Genomic DNA, 23,977 nt, shown 5'->3' on the forward strand with positions numbered 1-23,977 from the left:
CGCACTCACACACACCCAGGTGCACTATTTGCATGAAATTCAAACAGCTTTGAGCTTGTGATCTCCCAGCAAGCTCATGAGAAAGTCCCTTGTATGTCTTCAGAGAAAAATAATTTAGAATATCTACTGAATAAAAGAAGGTGTGCGCGTGTGTGTGTGTGTGTGTGGGTGCCTAACATTAACCTCAGACTAAACAAAAGTTGTAAAGCCATCTGCTTTGAGGCCGACTGGCTAGAGATAATCTGTTACAACTGGCAGCAGGTTGACAGATTCTGCAAAGAGATTTGTGTTTGAACTGAGATCTCATTTTGGCAGGGAGAACCAAAGAGTAATATTAGATAAGATGGGAAAATCTGGAAAACTCAAGTGTGGCGAAATTTACTGGTATTGTTTTGGTATACGTATCAATTCTGAATCAATGAACTCGTAATCAACTATCAACCAAAGATAAGGGTGACCGTGGCTCAGGTGGTAGAGGGTCGTCTTCTGATTGAGAGGTTGGGGGTTCGATCCCAGTACCTGACTATGTGTTGAAGTGTCCTTGGCCAAGACACCAGTGGTCGACTAGCGCCTTGCATGGCAGTCCTGTCCCATTGGTGTGTGAATGTGAGAGTGATTGGGTGAATGAGCTGATATGTAAAGCGCTTTGGGACTGCTTCAGTGTGGGGATAAATCACTATATAAATCAAGTCCATTTACCATTTTACCATAAGAAAAAAAGACTCATGAGAAGGTTTAAAATGTTTGACTTCTTTTAGCTTTTTAGGGCTCGCCAATGCATTTAGCCTTTTTTAAGATTATAAAATCAATTGATTCAGCTAAATATCATGATTTGCTTGACTTGTTTTAGCTTTTTTTAGTAAATAATGACAATGATTGCGATAGATATGACAACTTAAGAGTTTCAACTACCTTTAAACTCTTAGAATCTTCTTGAAACTATTATTAAACTCATGTATGTGGACTAATAAAAGAAGCCCCCTTGATCAGGCAGAGTTACAATTGTCCTGTTACTTTTGGTTCCTTAGAAATGGGAGGGCAGGGCATGTAAAAAATGAGTGGCAATTCCTACACTGTTGACCACATTTGGATGTGAAAGGCCTCAAAATAAAGCTGAAAGTTTGCACATGGACCGTACTTTCTTGAAGTAGACATTTTGATTGGTGAAGAGTTTTGAAAATGACAGAGAATAAACGAATACATAGTTAATCCATTGTTTATATATATATATATATATATATATATATATATATATATATATATATATATATATATATACAGTTAGACCTCAACTCAAAACAGATTTTCCATTAACAGATATGAGATACTGGAGGGTTAATAAACTTCAAAGCACTCTACACTAAGCTCGTGGTTGTATTTTTTTTTAATACAATTCAAATTACAATTATTATGTTTCCCCTTAAAGTCAGTTATAATTACATTCTCAATTACTAAAGTTCAATTTCAGTTAATCATAATTACTGAGCCTTTAAAGTGATCCTCCACTGTTTTTACAAATGTGGCCTAAAACCTTTGACATGTCCTTATTAGAAGATCTATGCCTAACAAAACGCATTATTTTGCACCGTATTCATTTCATTAACTTTTAAAAATGGGACTACTTTTTGAGCATGTGCGCCGCCATGTTGAAATGACGTCATTGATCTAGCAGCTTTTTCAGTCAAAATGACAACTTGTGCTGCTTTGGTTTGCTCTAAAAATTAGTAAAAGTTAAAAAAGTTGATGTAAACCTCATTTGTTTACCAAAATTTGATAAACAAAATCCGTGACCCGAAAATATCTGTGACCACAGGGGGCGACAGTTCCAACTCTGCTGTTTTGTAGACGGCATGAAGAAGAGAAGAAGAGCTCAGATGCATGTAAATACAGGCAACCAGGATTGACTGCTGCTCATTAATGCCGACTCAAGTTGAGTTGACTCTGTCTGCTGCAAAGAACTGGCATTGTTGTCCAGAAATGGTTGAAGGTATGGTTTAATTATCCACATTTTTTGCTCTTCTCTTATTCCTTTTATACAAAAACAAATAAAACGTGACCTTCTCTTGTGTTAGCTTTCTGTTGGCATATCTAATGATAATGAGTCAATTTTGATTTATGTCTTAAATCTGCTATCTAAAATACATTAAAAAATATTTTCTATCGCAATTTCTTTTTCATCTCTTGGTCTCCTTGTTAGGCTTCCTCATCCATGTAAATAGTAGTCTTAATATTTTTGGTGTGGGCATCTGAGCCTTTTTTCTGATACAATACCCAAATTTAAAAAAAAATGTAAAAGGTAAAATGTTCCTCAAGAGACCTGACAGGTAGTGGGAAAAGTTGATCTGAAACATGCTTCAATAACTGTTATAGTATGTGTAAGTCATAGAACTGTAACATGGTTTCCCAGGTATACGTTTAATTACACTGTAAATGACCGTTTTTATAGAATTTCCATGCCAATTACAGTTACAAAGTCATTTATCTGAACTCAATTACAATTCAATTACAATTACAGCAGGAACAGATTTTTTTCAGCTACTATTACAATTATAGTTACACCGTAATTGTTATTAATTATCAACTACGTGAATACAATTATAACTGACACCAACCCTGGCACACACCAATTGAATTAATATCTAAGGAATCTAAGAGTTACAAAGAAGTGCATTACTGTATGAAAGTTCAGTTGACTTAAGTAAGTGCTACAATCAATATGTCCACAGGATGACTGAGAGCCTTCATAGACACTCATGGGGGGTTTCCACTGGATACGTCTCCGCTGTGCCACGGCACCGATCCGATTTTGCCCCGCTGTCCGCCGTCCGGTAATCCCCACCGGTTGCATTTTGAGTGCGCCACGACGCACTCCGGTTGGACGACTGTGACGTCACGAGACAGAGGAGTTCTCACGATAATTATATAATCGCGCGAGAATGCAGTTAAAGGTATGTGTTATAAATGCAACAATAAAAAGATAAACAGGTCAGTGTTGCTAACGAAGGAGAACAAGAAGGTCGGACTCTCTGGATTTGTCATAGCAACATTTTTTAGCAACAGCCAACAGAGAAGAGATAAAACTGCACCAGTAAAACATGAACTAAATCAAAGTTGCTGAAGTTTACGGTGCAGTTACAGTATGAGAGGAAACAATATAGTGAATGTGATTTTGTTTTTACACATTATGATGTTTTGGTGATGTAGTCACTTGAAATATAATCTGAAGTGTTTTGATTTGAAAAGTAAAGATATTTTATTGCGAAGTACGTGCTCCGGTGTCCACCAGAAATAGAAGCCCCGCATATATCTGGCGGAGGGCGCCGGACTGCCGCAGCTGTGAAGGAGCAGACACGCAGCGCAGCGGACCCAGTGGAAATTAACACATAGACTAAAGTGGAAACCTATCAGCTCCGGTGGCACGGTGGAGATGTAACGCAGCAGAGCCGCAACCAGTGGAAATTGAGGGTTAAGCCACACCAACAACAGTAGATTCTCTCTTTGATACATACTTTTTGGTTCACTCATGGTTACCGACTCAATGAAGTTCTGCGGCGTCATGTACAGCTGTCCTTCGTACTCCACAGAGCTGAACATTCGGAATCGATACTCGTGCGAGGACATGTGCACGTCTCCATCTCCAATGTCGTTGGGATGTATCTGCAGACATAAATCAAGGATTCAAACATCACGGCAACCAATAACGGGTTTCTGTCTGTATTGAGCAAATATATTTTAGAGTTTTAGAAAAGACAATAAAATGAAATATGATCCGTGGTCAGTATCACCTCACGAAAAGATTAACGAAATTTAGCTTTTCAGGATACCACTTTTTCTAAGCTTTTCTGACTCTGTTTAGGTTTTTTTTTTTTTTTTTTCCTGAAACTGTGATTATATTATTTATTTTGTTGCTGACAAACTGGTAACTGACAAGGAAAGGAAGATTTGTCCATTTGCAGACATGAGCAGAAAATCCAAGAGTCTCACAAATAGCTACTCTGACCTTGACATTTAATTGTCATCATCATCAACGCCTAAAATCCATACAGTTTCTTTAGAAAACCAAGATTCTTGCACTACTATCTCCCTCTCTCTGTGTGTAAAAGGCCAGTAGCTCTTGCCCATCATTACCTAATCCCTGAATGAAGCAATGTTGCTCCACTAACATTGTGTAGCCACAAGTTAGTTGAGTAATTATCAGAAAAGTTCTCAATAGAAACCAGTTTGTCATGGGGCCCCAACAAAGAGGTTAATGCTAATAAGAACTCAAGTTCAGCCATAAAGCGTTGATGCTGCTTCTACTGAGGAGCCATGAGTTGAACATGCTAGAGTGGAATGCTCTGCACTCATATAATGGGGCATAGCTTCATTTTGATTCTTGCTAATGAATATATCTTGGAAGATTTTGCAAAGTCAGTTCAGTTCAAAATCAATGTTAAACAAAGTAATAGTAATCCAACAGCGTTGCACACAAATGCACACACACACACTAAAGGTGTAAAAAAAAATTATTCTGCGATATACTTCGATATTTCACCACGCGATTTATCGTATCAATCCAAAAAATGTCTATAGACAGGACACTGACTTCCTCCTCCTCGCACGATGACGTAAGGCCAGAGGATGGCCCGCCCTCCTCCCACTCACTCCGTAGCTGAGCTCATGCTGCTTTATAAACACGAGACAGAGCGTGGGGGCGGGGAGTTCACCGGTACATACATAGACTGCAGAAAATACATACATAGCACTGCGCGAATGATGCTGAAATGCTAACCTTCGTGGGTGTGTCTGTTTACATGTCAATTACAACAGAGAGCTTCCTGGAGGCGCGGCTTCTCCAGCTCAGTGCCGCGTCAAATTCGTCATCAAAGTGGGAACGCGTCATCAAATTGGAGCAAGGTGTTTGGGCTCACCCTGCAGTAAGAAAGGAGCAAATCACCCTCCAACTAACTGATTGAGGGAATCAATGAAAAAAAACACTTTGGGCATGTGTATGAAGCCCTAATAGCACTTATATGATGTTTAAAGCACAGAAAAGTTAATTTAGTTTAACATGGGCCCTTTAAAGCTGCTATCTGGACTTTCTGAGAAACGTCTCAATGTCCCGCCCTATACAGCCTCACTTCCTCCCCCTGCCTCTGCCGATCTACCAGAAGCCACGCCTCTTCTTTTCTGCATGCGCATCACGGAACATAACAAGGTTGAATCAGGTCGCGTTGATATAGGTCTATGGGTCAGGTAAGAGCCGAAATCATGTTTACCTGTTTGCTGTTGTGACGCGTGGCCTTGTTTCCGTGCACAGTTCCGGATTCACTTTGACTGACAGTCTCAAAAACAGAAAGTCAAAGCCTATTGGCTGGGTGCACTCGGCGATCGTTTCCATTTGTATAGGGGTCTATAGGACAAAGGAGGGACTTATATACATTAATGTATATGAATGACCACCGGCAGTAGACCACAGTAAAAGACTAGTTGGGTATTTTTTCGCATTTCAAAAGAATCATACATAAACATAGATTTCTCAGAAACTCCGGATATCAGCTTTAAGGTGTATGTTTTTGTTAACTGAAAAATTAGATGGAAACATGAGATCTAACTAATCAGTAAGAGGATTTCTGATTTGTAACAATTAAACAAATAGCATGGAAAGTGTAGCACGACAGATGGTTGGAAAAGAAGCAGATGCAGGATTACAGAGGCATGTAATTTATCCAGAAACTGAAGCACATATACATAGCTGTACCTGGCTTTCAGCACAAGCATCTGTAGTATACACATTTAGACAAAATTAAAAAAATAAATAGAAAACCAGCAAGTTATCATCAACTCATAAATCAAGCTATTTGCATATGCGAATGTAATACTAAACTTGGCTCATTTTTAAACTAATTTCCTTTAAGGGAAAAATCAACACTCCCCCACTTAAGTTAAAAAGCTATAAAATAAGAATATATATCACAAGTAATAACTAAGACATATCTCGTTAATAAGTATAAGACACCTAGGACAGCAATAATATATAATATGTATATGTAATATGTAAGTGGCACATATTGCGCAGCCATTAAGTAATGTGCCTGTGTGGCATTTTTCATCAGAAAATGTTCCTAGAATGGTCTTTCTAATAAGACTTTATTGAGTTCATAATATAGCAATTTATATTGGATATCACCAGCTCGAGAATTATACAAGAACAATAAAAGAAAAAGTGTTAAACTTTATGTTTTGGCCGTTATAATCACTATAGCCTGGTTTTCCACAATAATGACATGGGCTGTGGTTTCAGCACCAGGTGATGGAGAGCTCCCAGACAGTGAGCCACTGTTTCCATGGGCGTTCTGGAAATAAGTGACACACTGTGAGGAGAACTGGTCCAAAACAAGCAGCCACGCTGCTGCTGCTGAGCAGGGCCTCGCTGACAAAACCTCGTTTCGTGGCGGAAACGGTCAAACATACATCCCCATAGTTTCCTATTCAAGTCAAGAGATGTCAAAAGATTCCCAGAGCACCTCTTTCCATCCATACTAACCTTCTCCTTTGCCTCCACGGTGGGGATGGACGGCAGCAACCCGTCGATGCTGCGTCTCTCCATCCTTCTCCTTTTTGTCCCGTCGTTGTGGAAGTAAAACACCGCGGCTCCCCCCGCAGCGACACACACACCGACAGCCAAATATCTCCGACGTCCATTGGCCGAGGCATTGGCCACCAACCCCTGTCCAGCAGCCGACCAGAGGTGAACCTTTCCGACCAGTGCTGCCACTCTGCGGAAAGCGGCCATAGCTGCGGAGGTTAAACTGCTGCTGCTGTTGCTGTGGTTCAACTTCACCCTGGCAGCGCCGAACTAACGCGTTTTATCGCGAGATTTCGTGAGAAGCTAAAGTCATGCTAAAAGAGGATTTGATGCTTTACTGAGTAAATACATTTTTTTTTAAAAAAAAAAGCAAACCTAATCTCATGTCATTCAGTATTTTACTAACCCCCTGGACAATTTGGCATAAAAAAAACACTGCTTTTAATTTTCAGATTAGATTAGTAGATTATACTTTATTAATCCTAATAGCTGCCAAAGATAAATATTAAAATGTTTACCTATGCAAAAAGGAAATTTAACAGGAAGGAGAATGAATAAGTAACATTGCACATGATAACAGAACAGTAGAGGACAGATACACATAAATATAATGAGATAAGTAAGGGTTTTGCATTGGATAATATTGTATACAAAAACGTATTGAAATCGGAAGAAAAAAGGAGGGGAAGAAAAAAAACATTACACAATCACTAAGCAAGCATAGTTATATATCTCATTCTTATAAACCCACATTGGTTGATTATAAGAATTGACACTTTAGCAATAGTTTTTAACAAGTTCCAGAATTGATTTTTTTTTTTTTCTAAAATTCAGCTTCATACTCATGAAAAAGGACATTTATAAGAATATTGATACTTATATTGATAATTTTCTCGAGCATACAGAGCATATACCCTGAAATTCTGCTGATTTGTTTGTTAAAGCAATTTGGTTTGTCAACTCTAAAACCAAGCCTTTATTTTATTATGTAGACATTTACTTAGCAAAACCAAAGATAACCAACCTCAAAATAAATTAATGTGAAAGAAAAGTAAATTGGTAAAATGTTTCTAAATGATATAAACGCACAATCTGAAAATGTATTAAATAAATAAGATAAATCATAGTGATTGATGGGAAAGGCACTGAAAAATGAGGGTTACCTTGAAATGTTTTGGAATTCATTCATTCAATATCAAGGTGATGGAATCTGGCAACAACAAAAACAAGCCGCAAAAGGCGACGTACACTAGTCTGTCAACAACTAACAATCCTTCACTCAATCATTTAATCATACTCAGACATGTCGAATCACAGATTTCAAACATCCATGTGTTTGAACAGTGGTAAGAAAACCAGTATATGAAATCCTATGTGATCCTATCACATATCATCTCATGGGGCTGAGAGCTACTGTATCTGTCCTATATCTAGATCCAGAATGTTATCATTGGAAGAAGTCATCCTGCAATCCAATTCCTAGTCTAAATTTAGAAAAAAAATAGGTGTCATCACACAAATGTATTGTATTTCATTCTTTTTATCAAAACATTTTAAAAAAAATGGCTAAAATGTGACATTTTCAATTAGTTATACCTTTGTCTGTGACCTTTCATGTGTTGTTGTCCTATCATATTTTTCCTGGATATTTTGATCTTGGTTATAATGTGTTATTAAGAGTATTTTTTATTATTTTATTATTATGGTTTTAACACTTGAAATGGGTTAACGGTCATGAAATTGGGGATTGTAGTTTTAATGTCCACAAAACAGTTTTTTTCTTATTTAAGTGGTAACTGATGGTGTTACTTAAATCAACTCAATAGACAGGTTAATGAAATACTAGTCACTTTAGCGTAGGTGAAATTGTAGCCCTAAGTGGTCAGATGACACCAATCCTAATAGGTCTGTATTTTATTTTTTCAGCCATAGATGCAAAGAGGCAGAGGGAATATCTAACAAATATCAAAGACATATTCCTCATTAAAGTCTTTACATGTAGGACTATGATAGCTGATGGGGCTTTTCTGATTACTTTGATGTTGGAAGAAGAAAAGAGAGGTGTGATGCTTGTTCTCATCACCTGTTTACACATGAAGTTCAGTGGATCGTATTTAGACAAATTAAACAGATTAAAAAAGAGATAATTGTTTTACTTCAATTTTGTTGAAATGAATGTTGATGTTTTTCAAAACACAACTGGATTTGTGTATAAAAATTAAAAGTCTATATACTGTTCCTGTGGTTTGGTTTTTAAATGGTTGGTTGGTTGTCTATTTGTTATCCATTATTGTTATTATTATTATTATTATTATTATTATTATTATTATTATAAAACAAATGAAGGGCTCATTAGAAATGTTTTTGAAATAGCAAATATATAGGATCAAGACAAATATCTAAAACTTCTTCTTACTTTTGATTATGAAACCCAAGCGAAAAGCTTTCAATAATTCAATTTTCAACATATTTAGAGTTCATTCATTAACCTAAATATATAAAAACTGTAGAAATACACAGATTTTACATTCGGGAAAAGGGGCAGAGAGCTATTTTAACTGGCCATCATCTGGCTTGGTACATTGTAATTAACACATTAAATAGCTATAACTTAAAAATATATATATGTATTTTAATTGGTGATCTATTATTCTTAATGTCTTATACTTCCAAGGCAGACCAGATCTCTTCCACATGTTGGAAACCCCTCACATTAATAACCTCGAGGCTACTTATATTGTTGTTTCTTGATCCTGGTATTCGATTAGGATTGGATTGGTTTCTGTGTATTTGTGTTTGGGGGGCAGAATAACCTCAGGGCTACCTCCTCCACCCTCTTCTTCTTCTTCTTCTTCCTTCTCCTCATCATCACCCATATGACAGCCTTCCCCGGCTCTTTCTGTCCCCATGTCCCAAACGGGGGAAAACGTGATTTAAAACAAACCACGTGACTCTGGGAATGACCTTCTGTGAGAAAATGAGGCTGCAGTGCACTCGCTATGCAAAGTCCAGTTGACGTCTTCATTGGGAACCGTGGGTCAATATCTGATCAGCCCCAGGCTATACTGATCGATGCTGTCACATTTAAAGGAAAGTTCCTATATCTGTGGTCCAGGTCCTTATTAACAATAATAATAATAATAATAGTAGAAACACAGGAAAGAGGCAACACGACGCATGGTGAGCTCACCATGAGCGCACATGCATAAAAATAACAGAGAATTTTGACCACGTTGCTTTGGTTGTTGACAGTGGAAGAAAACGACCTAAACGCCAAAGCACCTGCTCATTAATCAACAACAGTCTCTGGGGGCCACGGGCCCTTTGGAGCACCACGTGTTTTGGCGCTGACAAAATCAATGTCATTCAGGGATGTTTTTAAAAAATATAGCGCCTGAGGGCCACAACTGATGGTGGCATAATGAGGCTGAGGCTATATTGTTGTTGAAAAATCACAGTTTATCTAAAACCTTTTAACAATGTCATTTTTTTATTTATCTAATTTTCCTAAGCTTACAGAGTTTATTGGATCTGTTTGACATAAGGCCTCTAAACACATATGTCAAATGAGTTATAGCCTACTTATAATCATTGAACATCTTATTGTTTATTTTTGCACGAAAATGCTAGTTTTTCTGTTTTTAAAAAATACATATTTTGGTAACTGATTAAAAAAAAAACATGCACTTAAATACAACTTTAAGCAATTTGGAAATTCAGTTTTTATTTATTTATTTTACGGCATCTGTTGTTGTCATCTAATTTCCCTAAGCTTAAGGCCCCTGAACCCTGTAGATATGTGAGTTCTAATCATTGTACAACTGCTTGGACTGTGATTTCACCCTATTATTATCATTACATGCAATATTTTTTTTTTTATTTATTTTTAATTTTTTTGTAACATTTTGTTAACTGATAAAAAAGAAAAGAAAACAACATGCACTAAAAGCACAACTTTAAGAAGTTTGGAAATTCAGTTTTTATTTTTATTTATTTATTTATTTGATTGACTGCATTTGTTGTTGTTATTGTTGTTGTAAAATCACAGTTTATCTAAAACCTTTTAATTAATCTAATTTTCTTAAGTTTTTTTTTGGCTCTGTTTGACTTAGTCACATTTACAAGGGTCCTGAACACTGTAGATATGCGTTAAATGAGTTGTACAACTGCTAGGACTGTGGGTTCACCCTATTATTACCATTACATGACCCTATATTAGCTACCATATTATTACTATTTCTCAAGGAAACAGAGCTCAATAGTATGCTGTGCGATATCAGGTGTGTGTAAGAAATAGTTTATCTCCGCAGAGACCATGATCTTCCTAACATTCTAAGGACAATACACAAATACAATGATGGTGATTTTGTCATGTAAAACGTTTATTTTTGTCATTTAAATGTTAATTTATTTTTATTTTTAGAAAAAAAAATTGAAACTATTTTGTCAACTTCACTTAAACACAACTTTAAGAAGTTTTGAAATTCAGTTTTCTTTATTTATTTATTTTACTGCATTTGTTGTTGAGCAGTGTTCACCTCTTGTATAATTTATATGTAATGCATGGTTTCACAGGCAAAAAAAAAAGCCCCCCGAAAAGCACATTGCATTTGATACCACAATGTGTAACCGTTACCCCCTGTACATATTGTTGTAATATCAATTGTTTTTGACTGTATTTATCATTGGTTTCAGAAGTTACTGGTCGTGTTTCTGGTTCAAAGTTACCCTGTGGTCTGAACAGCTTTGTGAAGGCCTTGTATGTGTCAAGGGGTATTTTCTGAGGCTTCTCAGTTCAAACGTGTGTATTCCCTTCTTCTGGTTGTTATTGCGCGACCTGCTCACATGTGGATCCCTGCGCTTTGAAGCCCCACTGTCTTTGAATCTCTTTTTAAGACCACAATTAAGGATATATACGGGCTCCTGCGCTGTTCAAAGCAACGTGCAAAGATCAATGAAGGGATTGACAGCCAAGTGATGTCGTTTGCACAGGTGTGTGTGTGTCGGCTGCAGGGTTACATAAAACGGGAGCAATAAATCAACAGCCGAGTGCGAAAATTACGCAAATGGGGGCTTTCCTCTGTCTTCTTAGCTGCACCTGATTCATTTGGGGAAAAAAAGGGGCTGTGCTGTAAAGCGTTGCTGAATGACTTCTCAACGCTGTTTGGATGGATACACATGCACAATGTAAAAGAGTTACATTTTACAAGCACACATTAATGTGACATTTAAACAATGGCAAACTCAGAGTCATTGTGTCATTTAAAGGCTTTCAGTCATGTTCTTATAGGTCATGTTGCAGCAGTCGTTGGCCCTTTGACTCCTGTTAAAGTAGTTTTGGGTTGTAAATTATGGCTAATTAGACCAATTACTTGATAATAACTACACAATGCTACAGTTGTAAGTTTTAAGAACAAAGTGAATGGGACATTTTAAAACTCAAAATGTCCTGTACAATATATCAAAACTTTATTTATTATTTAATAAAGAAAGTTTCTATTTGTACGGTTGCCATACAGACAACCCCCGGTGCTATTGGTACGGTTACCAAAGTCTTAGGGCTAGGGTTAGGTCCATGGTCAGGGTTAGGGCTAGGCTATAACCCAGTATCACAACAATTTTTAGGGTTAAGGGTTAGGTTTAGAGTAAAGTTTAGTCTTAGACACGCGACCTAAACTGGCCAATGACTGACCTATCACGCGCTGCATACGGATAGAATGTCGGTATATTGAGACAGCAACAGTATGGATAGCCACTGCCTTAAATAAATGGTGTTATGTTCACTGCACCTTGCGCATGGTGAGGTGGTCCTAAAGCAGGGGCGTCAAACTCATTTTACTTCAGGGGCCAAATACAGAGCAGCTTGAGCTCAAGTGGGCCACAGATTTTATGCAGGAAAATTAGTACTTTCAACATTATTGTGACCTACTGTTTGCACTTCTAAGTATATATAAAATGCTAAATATGTAAGAAACCAACAATATCCAAGCAATAAGTGATAGATATCAGTCCCAACAGGATCATCAATTAAAATTTCATAGATTTTGTCACCAATTTCTATTTAATTAAGGGAATTATTGTGTAATAATTTGAGGAAAATTTAAGGATGAGCATTTAGGGTTAAGGGACTTACTCAGCATCCAGGTTGGATTCAAACCCTGACCCTTTGATTACATACCCACCTCCTCCGTTACGTTGCCACCGCCCTATATAGTAAAGCAATACAATATACGATACTGGGCTCATGATAACAATACAAGGAGATATTTTCATTGGAAGGAGGAGCAAAAACCCCAACATACTTTTAATCAAATAACTTCAGTGCATACTTATTACAATCAAAAGTGATCAGCATATACCTATGAGGAAGACTTACAGTTGGCAGACGAAACATGTCAGGAGATTAAAGTAAATGGTAAATAGACTTGATTTAAATTGCGCTTTATAACCACCGAAGTAGTCCCAAAGCGCTTTACAATATCAGCTCATTCACCCATTCACACACCAATGGGACTGAGCTACCATCCAAGGCGCAAGTCAACCAATGGGAGCAAATTAGGGTTCAGTGTCTTGCCCAAGGACACTTTGACAGGTGTAGCCCTGATCAAACCCCAACGACTCGATCAGGAGACGACCCCTCTACCACCTGACCCACGGTAGCAGTAAATTTACTTATAATAAATATTGCTATACCCCTCGTACTACTGACGTTATATCTTGATCTTGTGACCTTTGTTAATATTACAGTCGCGTGTAAATCATCCCACCCCTACTTTTAAACATTATTAGAATGATTGAATGTGATGATGCAGTGCTGAGTCATACAATTGTAAATGATTATGTAACCTGAAATGCAGTTGCCTATTGCTAAGATTTGTATCTTAAATACTTTTGAGACCCGTCGAGTATTTGTGACAATTACCAATTTGATGTCATCAGCAAGCAGTCATTTCAATTTGTGTGGAAGGGATGAGGAGATTGTTCTATTTGGCATTCATTCATTCTGCAGAGAGAGAGAGAGAGAGAGAGAGAGAGAGAGAGAGAGACAGAGAGAGAGAGAGAGAGGCAGAGAGAGAGAGACAGAGAGAGAGACAGAGAGAGAGAGAGAGAGAGAGAGGCAGAGAGAGAGAGACAGAGAGAGAGAGAGAGAGAGAGGAAACCCCTGATGAGAGGAGGGGAGTATCCTGAGGTGGAGAGAGGACATAGAGGAGAGATAGGAGGATAAATAGCATTCTAATAGAAGGAGGAAAGGAGAGCAGGAGGATACACGCGCGCACTCCTTAATACACGCAGTCAAACCGGTGCGTAAAAGCGTGCACCCGCTGTGAATTTTCTCCACCTGCAACTTTTCCCTCGTGCAGCTCCGCGGACCCTCGCAGACCCTCTCCCCCCATCACCACTGCACCTCCACCTTCGCCTGCAGCGGACCGGGAGTCTGGGATGGGGGCAGCGGCCGAGGTCGGCAGCTTCGCCAACGGGCTTCTGGACGGCTTGGGACTCACGGCTCCTGTTGGCTCTCATTTCGTTCTCACCCCAGCCGGGGCGGTGGACTACAACTCGGTAAACGGACTGATGGGGGCACACAGCCAGCAGCTGGATCACCTTGTGTCCGCAGAGAGACTGTCCCGGAGCCTGGCGGACCTCAGCCATCTGAAAGGCATCCTGAGAAGGAGGCAGCTTTACTGCAGGACTGGCTTCCACCTGGAGATCCATCCAGATGGCACGGTGCAGGGCACCAGGAAGGACCATAGCAGATTCGGTACGGAGCCCTTTGGCAGGAAAAAACAAACCTGAGAACTGCTACTGTTGCTTTTACTGCCCTCATTCTGCAATCCTTTCCAGGAGGAGGAAAACTGGAGCAAATTATGCGTTATCGCTTGATCATCTTTGCCTTCATTATAGTATTTAGGATGACATATGGAAAACGCTTACTTTAAGTGGCTATTAATGCAGTAAACATCCATGCAACAATGCCCTAAAATACTTGAAGCATATTTTCTGTTTGCACTTTATCATATCATCATAATTTTTAATGTTTCAGATCCCATTTAAATTCAGATTACAGTAATTTCAAACATTTATTAACATATGTACCCCTATCTGCAACTTCAAACTACAAATCCTAAGTGCTCCTTTTGACTTTGAGATTTAATAAAATCCATTAATTTTCAATATTTATTATTATATGTACCTCTATCTGCAACTTGATAAAAAATCACAAGTGCTCCTCTTCACTTTGAGATTTAATAAAAACCATTAACTTCAAATATTTATCAATATATGTACCTCTATGTGCAAATTGATAAAAAATGCAAAATGCTCCTCTCCACTTTGAGATTAAAAAAAAAAAAACCCATTTAATTAAAGATTAAATTAGGCTTTCACTGAACCAAAAATCAATTCCAGTATCACCTGACATCAGTCGGTTTAGATCTTTACAACATTAAAATAAGTAGAATAATGTCATTGTAATACTTTTTAGTGTGTCTTCTGTTTTTGTAGACAGGTTTAGAGTTTCTGTAATTAATTACAGTTTATTGTGTGTGCAGGCATTCTGGAGTTTATCAGCCTCGCTGTGGGACTGGTCAGCATCAGAGGAGTAGACAGTGGCCTTTACCTCGCCATGAACAGCAAAGGAGAGCTGTATGGGTCGGTGAGTAGCCTACACACCTATCAATAGATTTGTGGTGACTGTTGGATGGATGTTAAGCACAAGTACAGCCAGTAGGCGGCTCATTGCACACACTGAAAGTCATTGTGTTCTGTTTTCCTGTAGGAGAAGCTGTCGGCTGAATGTGTTTTCAGGGAGCAGTTTGAAGAGAACTGGTACAACACGTATTCGTCCAACATCTATCGCCACGGAGAGAGGGGGGCCTTTTACTTTGTTGCTCTCAACAAGGATGGAACGTCACGTGATGGCACGAGGTCGAGGCGGCATCAGAGGTTCACCCACTTTCTTCCGAGGCCCGTAGATCCGGATAGGGTTCCAGATCTGTACAGAGACGTACTTGGCCAAAGTTGAGACTGACGGGAGGACTTTGGGTTGAAATGCTGATCATGTGCACCAAAATACTTTATCTTTTAAAGGAAAATGAAAGATCTTGTAGATCTGGCCAGAACGGAGAGAGCCATTGCACAAACCTGATGCACCCTATTGCTTACATGGTGGGAAGAAACAGCCACACTGGTTGGAAAACAGGACTGAACAGCACTAAAGATATTCTGTGGAAGATGTGAGGTACTGACAACCTGGACCTCTTTTATTGACCTATGCAAAGGTCCTGAGGGCCAAACCAAATGGTTTTGGATCTACTTCAGGGTTTTACCAATGAAGTCTGTCCAAACTGCATGCTAACAAGGAAAATGGTGTGGACTTTAGCCAGTGCCGCTTCTGGACTGGTTTGGTGCAGTACTTGCTTGTTCTTCTTCATTTCACTGTTCCAGCCATCATTTTTATATATATTTTTTTGTTAAAACCAAGTTTTACTGGGGCTGCTAAGCATACTCGACAACAATCCTAAAGTAAATTCACTATACAGGTTTACATATAAAGTGGTAGTAGTGTGCACTGGAAAGCAGCCTGCTTTGGACATGGATCTACATGCTTTGTTCTGGACCGACTATTAGGACGGATTCCCAATTAAATCAATTTTTGTTAACATCCATCAACTCTTCTCAGAAGTTTAAGAGGAACAAGAGCAAAGAAGATGTTAAAAAAAGGTCAAGTGCCTAACTTTGACCTGAGGAATACAACATGTGCTGTTGAAACTCTTCCTCGGACCCGGTGAAGGAATCTTGTTTCTGCGTGACTTTAGCCAAACAGCAGCCATTGGACCCATGGAAAGCCTTTCAAAGAAATTTGGAGAGATTTAATTTCTATTTATGTGCTTTTGTTTCTTAGAACTTACAGTATATTTATTTCATAAATTTATTTATTTTGAGAATATATTTTTGCAAATATGAGAGAAAATAAAAATGTATCAGGAACAAGTGACAAAACATTTCATTGTGTGATTGAATAATTTGACGGATTCAAAAAAGGTGCTTGGTTTTTTGTCATCAGCTTGGTTTTTGAAAGACAAAACTTCACCATAATATGTGATCAGACTCTGCATTTTCAAACCTACAGTATCTATCAGCCTCATGCTACACAGGACTAGCCTTATTATCATTAGCTGGGTTTCCATTAAAGATTTTGGCAAAATAAAAGCAATATTTCTAAATGTCGACAAAGTATAATTGTGCTTTGAACGTGTTTCCATTGAAGGTTGTTTTGGGCAGGCGCCTCGTAACTCCCGTGAAATCTCATCCCACGAGACTTCGCTGGAGGAAGATGGACACTCCAAACCTCCTTATAAAACTCCATATTCCTTTGTTGTTCCCTGTCTAATGGGGCAGTAATAATTTTTAAGTATATTGCTAAAAAATGTCTCGGTTTGCTCTTCTGTTTACAAGTACCGCGTCATATTTTCTTGGAGAGCAGTGGTCATGCGACCAGGTATCTCACGTCATGTGACCAGGTACTTCATGCTCTATGATGTGTATTTGAGGAAAAAGTGTTTCCATTGAACTTTTGCGACACATTTCAATATCGAAACATCTGAAATACCGCCTCATGAAAGCGTAAATTTTTTTTTTGCGATATTTGAGTGTTTTTTTAGAAATTCTGGTGTTTCCATTACCAGTTTTTATTGCACTATTTAGATTTTGCGCATTTCCAACGGTAATGCAAATCCAGCTATTGTCATCATCGTTACTTGGTTTAAAAGCTTCCACATTATCGTGAACTGTGTTCTGCAGCATTAAGACATATTGGATTCTTTCTGTTTAAACAGTGAGCGAGCAAAAAAAAACAAGTGAGACAAAACATTTCACTTCTTGTTCATGCTTGAATGCAACAACATTTTAGACTAAGAGCATCAGTCAACTGACAAGACAGACAGAGTGATGGCTGTAATGGGAAAGTAGGAGGCAGAACATCGTGAAGTCATGAATGTGAAGAGACATGTTTCCTCTGACAGACACTGCAATTACACAAGTGACTGGCAGGACGAGTGTGCCGCTGCTCTCTTTCATCCTCCCCTTCTTCCTCCATTTATCTCGTTTTTGACCACCTATCTCAGCTGAGTCACACCTGACACTTAATTACCCAGATGTAGCCCAATGAGGCAGCGCCATATCCTCTGCTCACCCTTTGGTTATGAGAATACCGTACACATGCTGCGTTTAGCTTTCAGCCAGCTGGACTAATAAAGTATAATCACTCCTTTCAACACCAACAATACATGTAATTGGTGACCAAAAATATCATTATTGAAGCCGAGGACAGAAAGACAAGCATGAAATTGCACCACAGTGGTCCCGTGGCCATCACTGCTGTCTCACAGCAGGAAAATTCCTGAATCAAACCTGAGCGCCAACAGGACCTTCCTGCAGAGAGTTATCACCATAACTAACCTCTCGCCAGTTCACTTTTCTCCTGATGACCAAGGTTTCTTGATTTTTACCAGTGTGTGGCTGATTGTTCTGTGTGATTCACAGTCGAGCTGTTACAGCGTTTCTTTCAATGTTGGCTATGATAGACTCAACCCTCTGAGATTGTTAGATGGACAATGTATAAATAGATGGCTTTTCTTATTTTTGATCCGATTGACCAGTATTTCTCAAATGGGGGTACGCTATGGCACTACAGGGGGTATTTGAGAGAAAGAGAGAGGGAGAGCGAGATGAGGAAAATTAACAAATGAAAAAATATGGGTTTATTCTTTATTCAAAAATGATATTCATACCAAATATTACCAGCAACTCACAAAACAACAACAAAAACACACAACATGAGATGATACTTTCCAGCAATACACAAAGACACACTAAATGAGAGAAAAAGACACAAGATTACAACAAAATACACATAAAAAAACAGAAACACAAAGCTAAATAATACCAACAACATATAAAAATGACATCAAAAACACACAAAATAAGAGAAAAATATACTGAATAATAAAAAACAAAACAGACGACAACAACAAAATACACAAAATGACACCAAAAAACCCACAAAATCCCACAAAAAAAAAAAAAAAACACAAAATGATGGCAGAAATGATCTTGATTAGAACATGAACTGAAAATACAAGAGTCAGTCTTGGTCCCCACGCCAGGAGGGAGGTGACAGGAAATGATAAAAAACATAGAAATTAATATTTTCGAGAGGCACTAAATAATGTTTCTTTCCACTTATTTACAAAATTAGATTCTTTAAAAATTGTGTTATCACTCATTCAATTCATCATTATGCTCTCATTATGTTCTATAGTTGTTTTTTCACAGAGTTCATGGCAAAATGTAGTAGTCGGATAAAGGGGCTACTTGGATTTAAAAGTTAGAGAAAGCGGGTACTGGAGCCAAAAAGTTTGAGAACCACTGCTATAAACCAAAAACATCCCAACTCTTGCCTCTCACTTAGAAAGCCCTGCCTGGCTGAGGATACTCAGCATAGGTCTTGAAGTCTAGAACAGAATTAGATTATAGATGCGTATCTTAACGATAAAATTTTTCATGATTTCACAATTTATTGAAAATAATTTTTTTTAATAACATGTGGGTAGCATTTGGTAACACCATCGCTTTTCACAGGTAGCACTAAATTAGCAGCACACTTGTATTCAATTACTTACTACCAAATTACAACAGTTATCTCATAGCACATGTTACGGTACATGTTTCCAGGTTAAGAACAGGTTAGCCATTAATGGAAGATGTAGAAATGGCTGTAGAATAGTGTTTACACAAAAAGGACCAAGGTGTACACTCTTGTGCTTGAACAGAGGACCTTCTTGCTGTGAGGCAGACATTTTAGGTGTGGGGTTTAAGCAAAAAAACAATTGTGCCTATCTATAATTCAAAAACAATAAAAAAAGCCAAAACATTACAAATAGAATAATAAATGGCTTAAGTCCTTTGTTACTTTTGTACTAAGCTTAAGAGACACTCTTCTCCTCTCAGCTATCTGAAGTTTTAGGTTTTGCCAGCTTAACAGTCCACAGGCGGATCTTCGGCTTCTAGTCGACGGACGTTGACAAGACTGAACTTTTTTCGCTGGACCACCCCAGGTCAAGAAAAAAATGAAACAGCGCTTACCTTGCTCTGCTCGGTGAGTGCTGTCCTTTTCTCCTCCGAAAGATTGTGAACCTCCGAGCCTCGGCTCCGGCTGACGGCTACCTCCAACGTTGATGCTTCGGCGCACGTTGGCCTTCCTAGCGGCTCTCTCACTCCGGCGACCGCTCCGCATCGCAAGGTCCGCAGCTCCCGCAAACCTGAAAGACGGAGCAAGCAGGTCAGAAAATGGATGGATGCAAAAACTAGTACCCATGGGTCATTCATAAGGCTCAACGGGTACACATGACACACACAAAAAAGGACTGTCAAAAACAGTAATAGTGAAAAGAACTCATAGCTCGTAAGTGAAATGAAGGGTTAGTTATATAATGCCTGATCAGGAAACAGTCCTTCTTTGCAAAGTTTGGATCGGAAGACTAATGAATTATTATAAGTGGTGCGATATAAAAAGCTTTGCCAAGCAACAAAGTGGCAAATCCAAGTTATTTATTGCAGGTCTCAGTGTTGTTAGTCAATGAATGTGTAACCCAGTTACTCACAAAAAAAGACATTTGTCTGAATTTTAATCTACTCTGTGTCTGCTGCTTAATAAACAAGTTAACCTGTAGAAAACTGAAGTGAACACATCATCCAGCCAATGATTGTGACACTGAAGTAAATGATAAATGTCTCAGAATCAACTTGCTGCGTTTCTATCACGAGGAGCTTTGTGCCGGCACACAATGAGATTAAAGAGACCTTGTCTCCTATCAGCTCAGTTGTATTGACAGAAACTTTGCAACATTGTGTCTGGTTCAGACACAGTTCGGTGCATGTATAGTCTTTCTGATGGGGGCACTCAGAGCAAGGATGAGAGGAGGGAGAGCATGAGACAAACACACACTGAGTACCAGCATGCAGATGCAGAACGAGCAGAAGAGAGAGGAAGATCTTCAAACTCTACAGAGAGAGAGAGAGAGAGAGAGAGAGGTCTGATTTAGATGTTTGTGAAAAAAAGACAGATGGGGTCCTGAGGAGAACTTTGGAAAAAAAGCTATGTGGGTGCACAGTGTTGTACCTGCCTGTCGGGTTACAATCTGTCTTTGAAGTGTGTGTGTGTGAGAGAGAGAGAGGAGAGAGAGAGCGAGAGAGAGAGGAGAGAGAGAGAGAGAGAGGAGAGAGAGAGAGAGAGAGAGAGAGAAGGAGATCTGTGTGAAGGTACGCCAGGGGTTCTCCTGACTGGAGGGCTGTCTGATTGATGTGTGTGATGTCTTTCTCTCTCTCTCTTTGTGCATCTGTGTGTGTGTGCTATAAGGGTCTTACTTGTGTTTGGTGTTATTTTTAACCAAATGTACTGTATGTACATTTAAAAAAAAAAAAAAAAAACTGCTGTAGTTAACAGAGAGAGGCAAAATAACCAGAAAGCAGACTGAAGCACCAGTCACATTTTCACTACTCAGGGCAATGTTAGACTCTAATCATAGCATGTTTTTGGACAGCGAAGGGAACACAAGGCCCAAGGGTCAAATCTGGCCCCTCAGAGCATCCGATTTGGCCCACTTAGTAAAGTGAAAATGACAGAGAAAACATGAATTATTGTGTAAATTGCCAAATAATTCAGTTGTAAATTGTTGTTGAAAGAACTCATTTTTTCCCAAATCCAGCAATGTTTCTCAAATTATTCCACAAAACCTCCCCAAATTAAATAAAATTAAAATAAATAAATAAAAGGATATTTAAGCATCTGTCACTTATTGCTTCAATGTTGTTGATGCCTTCCATACTTCATGTCCAATTTATAACTGGAAGTGCAAACGTAGGCACATTAATGTAGAAATTGTTTGTTTTCCTGCCTTAAACATGCAGCCCACATGTGATCAAACTGGTCCATATTTGGCCCTTGAACTAAAATGAGTTTTACACCCCTGCCCTAAGCAAACCACAGGGGAAACATGAAAACTCCACAGAAAGGTCGTAGATGTTTACTCTGGGTTAAAACCAGAGCTTTTTTTGCCGTGAGGTTAAAGTCCCAACCATTGTGTAACAATCATTACTAAACTAATACATTTGACTAGAATCCTTTCTTCACTTAAACCTCTGCACTGTTCATGACTTTATGCACAGTGTATGAGTCTGGGGTGTGCGGTTGTACAGGTGTCATCAACACAAGCACACGCATTCTGTCATCACACCCGGTGCGGGAGATCAATCGCTCTGTGGGAGTGACTCAGCTGTGGTAAATTCACCCCCCCAAATGGGAAACCACATTCTTCTAAGATTCTTAGACGCACTAGACAGCTACGAACTCATCCAACTGTTGACTAACCCAGTAACACATGACCTAATATTGAAAATGTTGGGTGTGGTGAAGTAATGGTTGAGGAAGCAAGCTTGTGATCAGAGGGTCACTGGATCAAATCAAACCTGGGCCATCACTGTGGGATGTTGAGCAAGTCTTTTAACCCTGCACTACTCGTGTTGTTCGTCGCTTTGGATAAAAGCGTCTGCCAAATAAAATTGTAATCTTGGAATCTTTTAAATTTTGACCTGAAGTGACGTTCTCCCCTTTGCTCAGTTTCCAGACTTCTGCTATCCTAAAATCAACCAATTTAGGCCAGAAATGACTAAATTGAACTCATTCATTCATTTATAAATCTACTCAGAGTGGAAGGCAGGGCCCCGTCCCACCAAGTGGCTTCAGGACAGTAGCTTGTGTGTGTAATACCACATATTTTAACTTTCATTGCAACAACCTGGTAAGTTACTTATTTTTCATTACAATTTTAATTTATTACAAAACTTTCCATGCAAGACATGGCAGTTTGAAAGTTTAGCACTGCCATTACATCTGTTCAGATCAGCAATAAAATAGAGATTTACTGTTTTAATGTAGTCCTGGTGAAAAACTTGTTGTTTAATGTAGATTTGCCCATATGTTAGCTTGTTCTTTGTACTTGCTTCATAGAGCTAGAACAACAGGGTTTGAATCCGCCCAGAAACTGATCTAAACTGGAGTAAGAAGCGTTTCGGTATTGATGGATGTTCTTCAACATGGCAAAGTGACTTTCCAAACTAGATAAATGTGGCTTTTGTTATCACTCTCTTCCTTATCGGAAAGGCTTTCACAGTTAAAATGTAACTGGAGAACTCGAGGCACTGTGAAGGAAAAAGCAATTTGGATCTGAAGAAACAAGATGGAAAAATAAGGGATTAGAAGTGAGACAACACCTACTTATTTAATTTATGTTCTTCCCCTTTTGTGACGTGAAAGTCATTAATGAGGTTAAGGGCAAACACAAAAGATGTGGTTTCATGCTATATTTCTCTCTCAATAATGGGAGAGGAAACCACTATTACCATTCCAGTCCAACAGGACTGAAGAGAGAGGGTGGGGTGGGTGGTTCTCTTCCTCCTCTCTATCCTTTTCGCTCTAGGTGTCCTGGCTTCGAAACTATGAGTTCCTATGTGGTTTGCCATTCCACCAGCCAGTGACACTCTAGCACTAGTAATTAAATAGTACTCAAAGTAAAAGTAACTAGTTGCTTTCACCCCCCAAGTTTATTTTTGGTGATGAACCTTGCCACAGTACCCTTGCATATAACGTCTCATGTATAAACTTAAAAAGGAAGAGATGAAATCTTGCACAATTGGGACTTCATTTATTTTCCACAAAGGCATCTGTATAAAGTAAAAGGTTTGTCAAAATTTTCTTTTTTTTTCCTTTTATGTTTTTTGAACAGACCATGTTCAGTCACACAGATTGGTTGCAAAAAATACATAATCTCCTCATCCATTAAAAACAAATAAAAAAAATTGGTATAAGTGAATGACTGCAGTCTGAGTTTTGCTCTCGCAATATATTTGAATGTCAGATAGATTAGGCCTACCTTTATCATACAAAAAGTCAGCTGAAAATCTCAGCGTATAGCACAAACAGCATTGTGTTTACATTTTTATACCACTTGACCTATGACCCCCACAGGTCGTGCATGCGCACTTCCAGAGTGTGAAAAGACTTATAGTTGAAAGCTGGATTTTTTTCCGGTTTAATGGAACCAGTGCAGTGCCCGTAGGAAGTATGTATTGCAATAGAAAAGTGGGAGGTTCAGTAGCTTTTTCATGGATGGCCAAATGTGGTCGTGTTTGAAGGTGGGACATCAGGGACATTTAGGTTTGTTGTGAAATGTTTAGAGTGATAACTATTGTTTTCATGTATTTTGGCTTTTAGCAAGGACACTAGGGAGTTGAACTCCATCTATTCTGATTCCAGTTTGTTGTCCTGGCAGATCCAGATCTCCTCAGACCAGA

The 23,977-nt window shown here is 38.7% G+C and overlaps 2 protein-coding genes across 5 annotated transcripts in view; one reads left to right on the forward strand and one right to left on the reverse strand.

Annotated features, from left to right (window-relative positions):
• micu3a (mitochondrial calcium uptake family, member 3a) overlaps positions 1-6,833 on the reverse strand; it is a 31,502-nt gene extending 24,669 nt beyond the window's left edge. For all 4 annotated transcript variants that reach the window (XM_028455211.1, XM_028455204.1, XM_028455195.1 and 1 more), the window contains exons 1-2: positions 6,527-6,833; positions 3,510-3,657 (exon numbers count right to left, since the gene is read on the reverse strand). In XM_028455211.1, the coding sequence (XP_028311012.1) occupies positions 3,510-3,657; positions 6,527-6,775 (397 nt within the window). In that variant the 5' untranslated portion in view covers positions 6,776-6,833. The remainder of the gene's footprint in view (positions 1-3,509; positions 3,658-6,526) is intronic.
• A 6,985-nt stretch (positions 6,834-13,818) lies between these two features.
• On the forward strand, positions 13,819-16,011 carry fgf20a (fibroblast growth factor 20a). The gene is made up of 3 exons (XM_028453270.1): positions 13,819-14,327; positions 15,118-15,221; positions 15,345-16,011. Exons 1-3 carry the CDS (start codon positions 14,009-14,011, stop codon positions 15,588-15,590), a joined length of 669 nt encoding a protein of 222 aa, XP_028309071.1. The 5' UTR covers positions 13,819-14,008; the 3' UTR covers positions 15,591-16,011.
• Positions 16,012-23,977: the final 7,966 nt, after the last annotated feature.

Source organism: Gouania willdenowi, chromosome 1, assembly GCF_900634775.1.
Source record: "Gouania willdenowi chromosome 1, fGouWil2.1, whole genome shotgun sequence".
NCBI classification, from domain to species: domain Eukaryota; kingdom Metazoa; phylum Chordata; class Actinopteri; order Blenniiformes; family Gobiesocidae; genus Gouania; species Gouania willdenowi.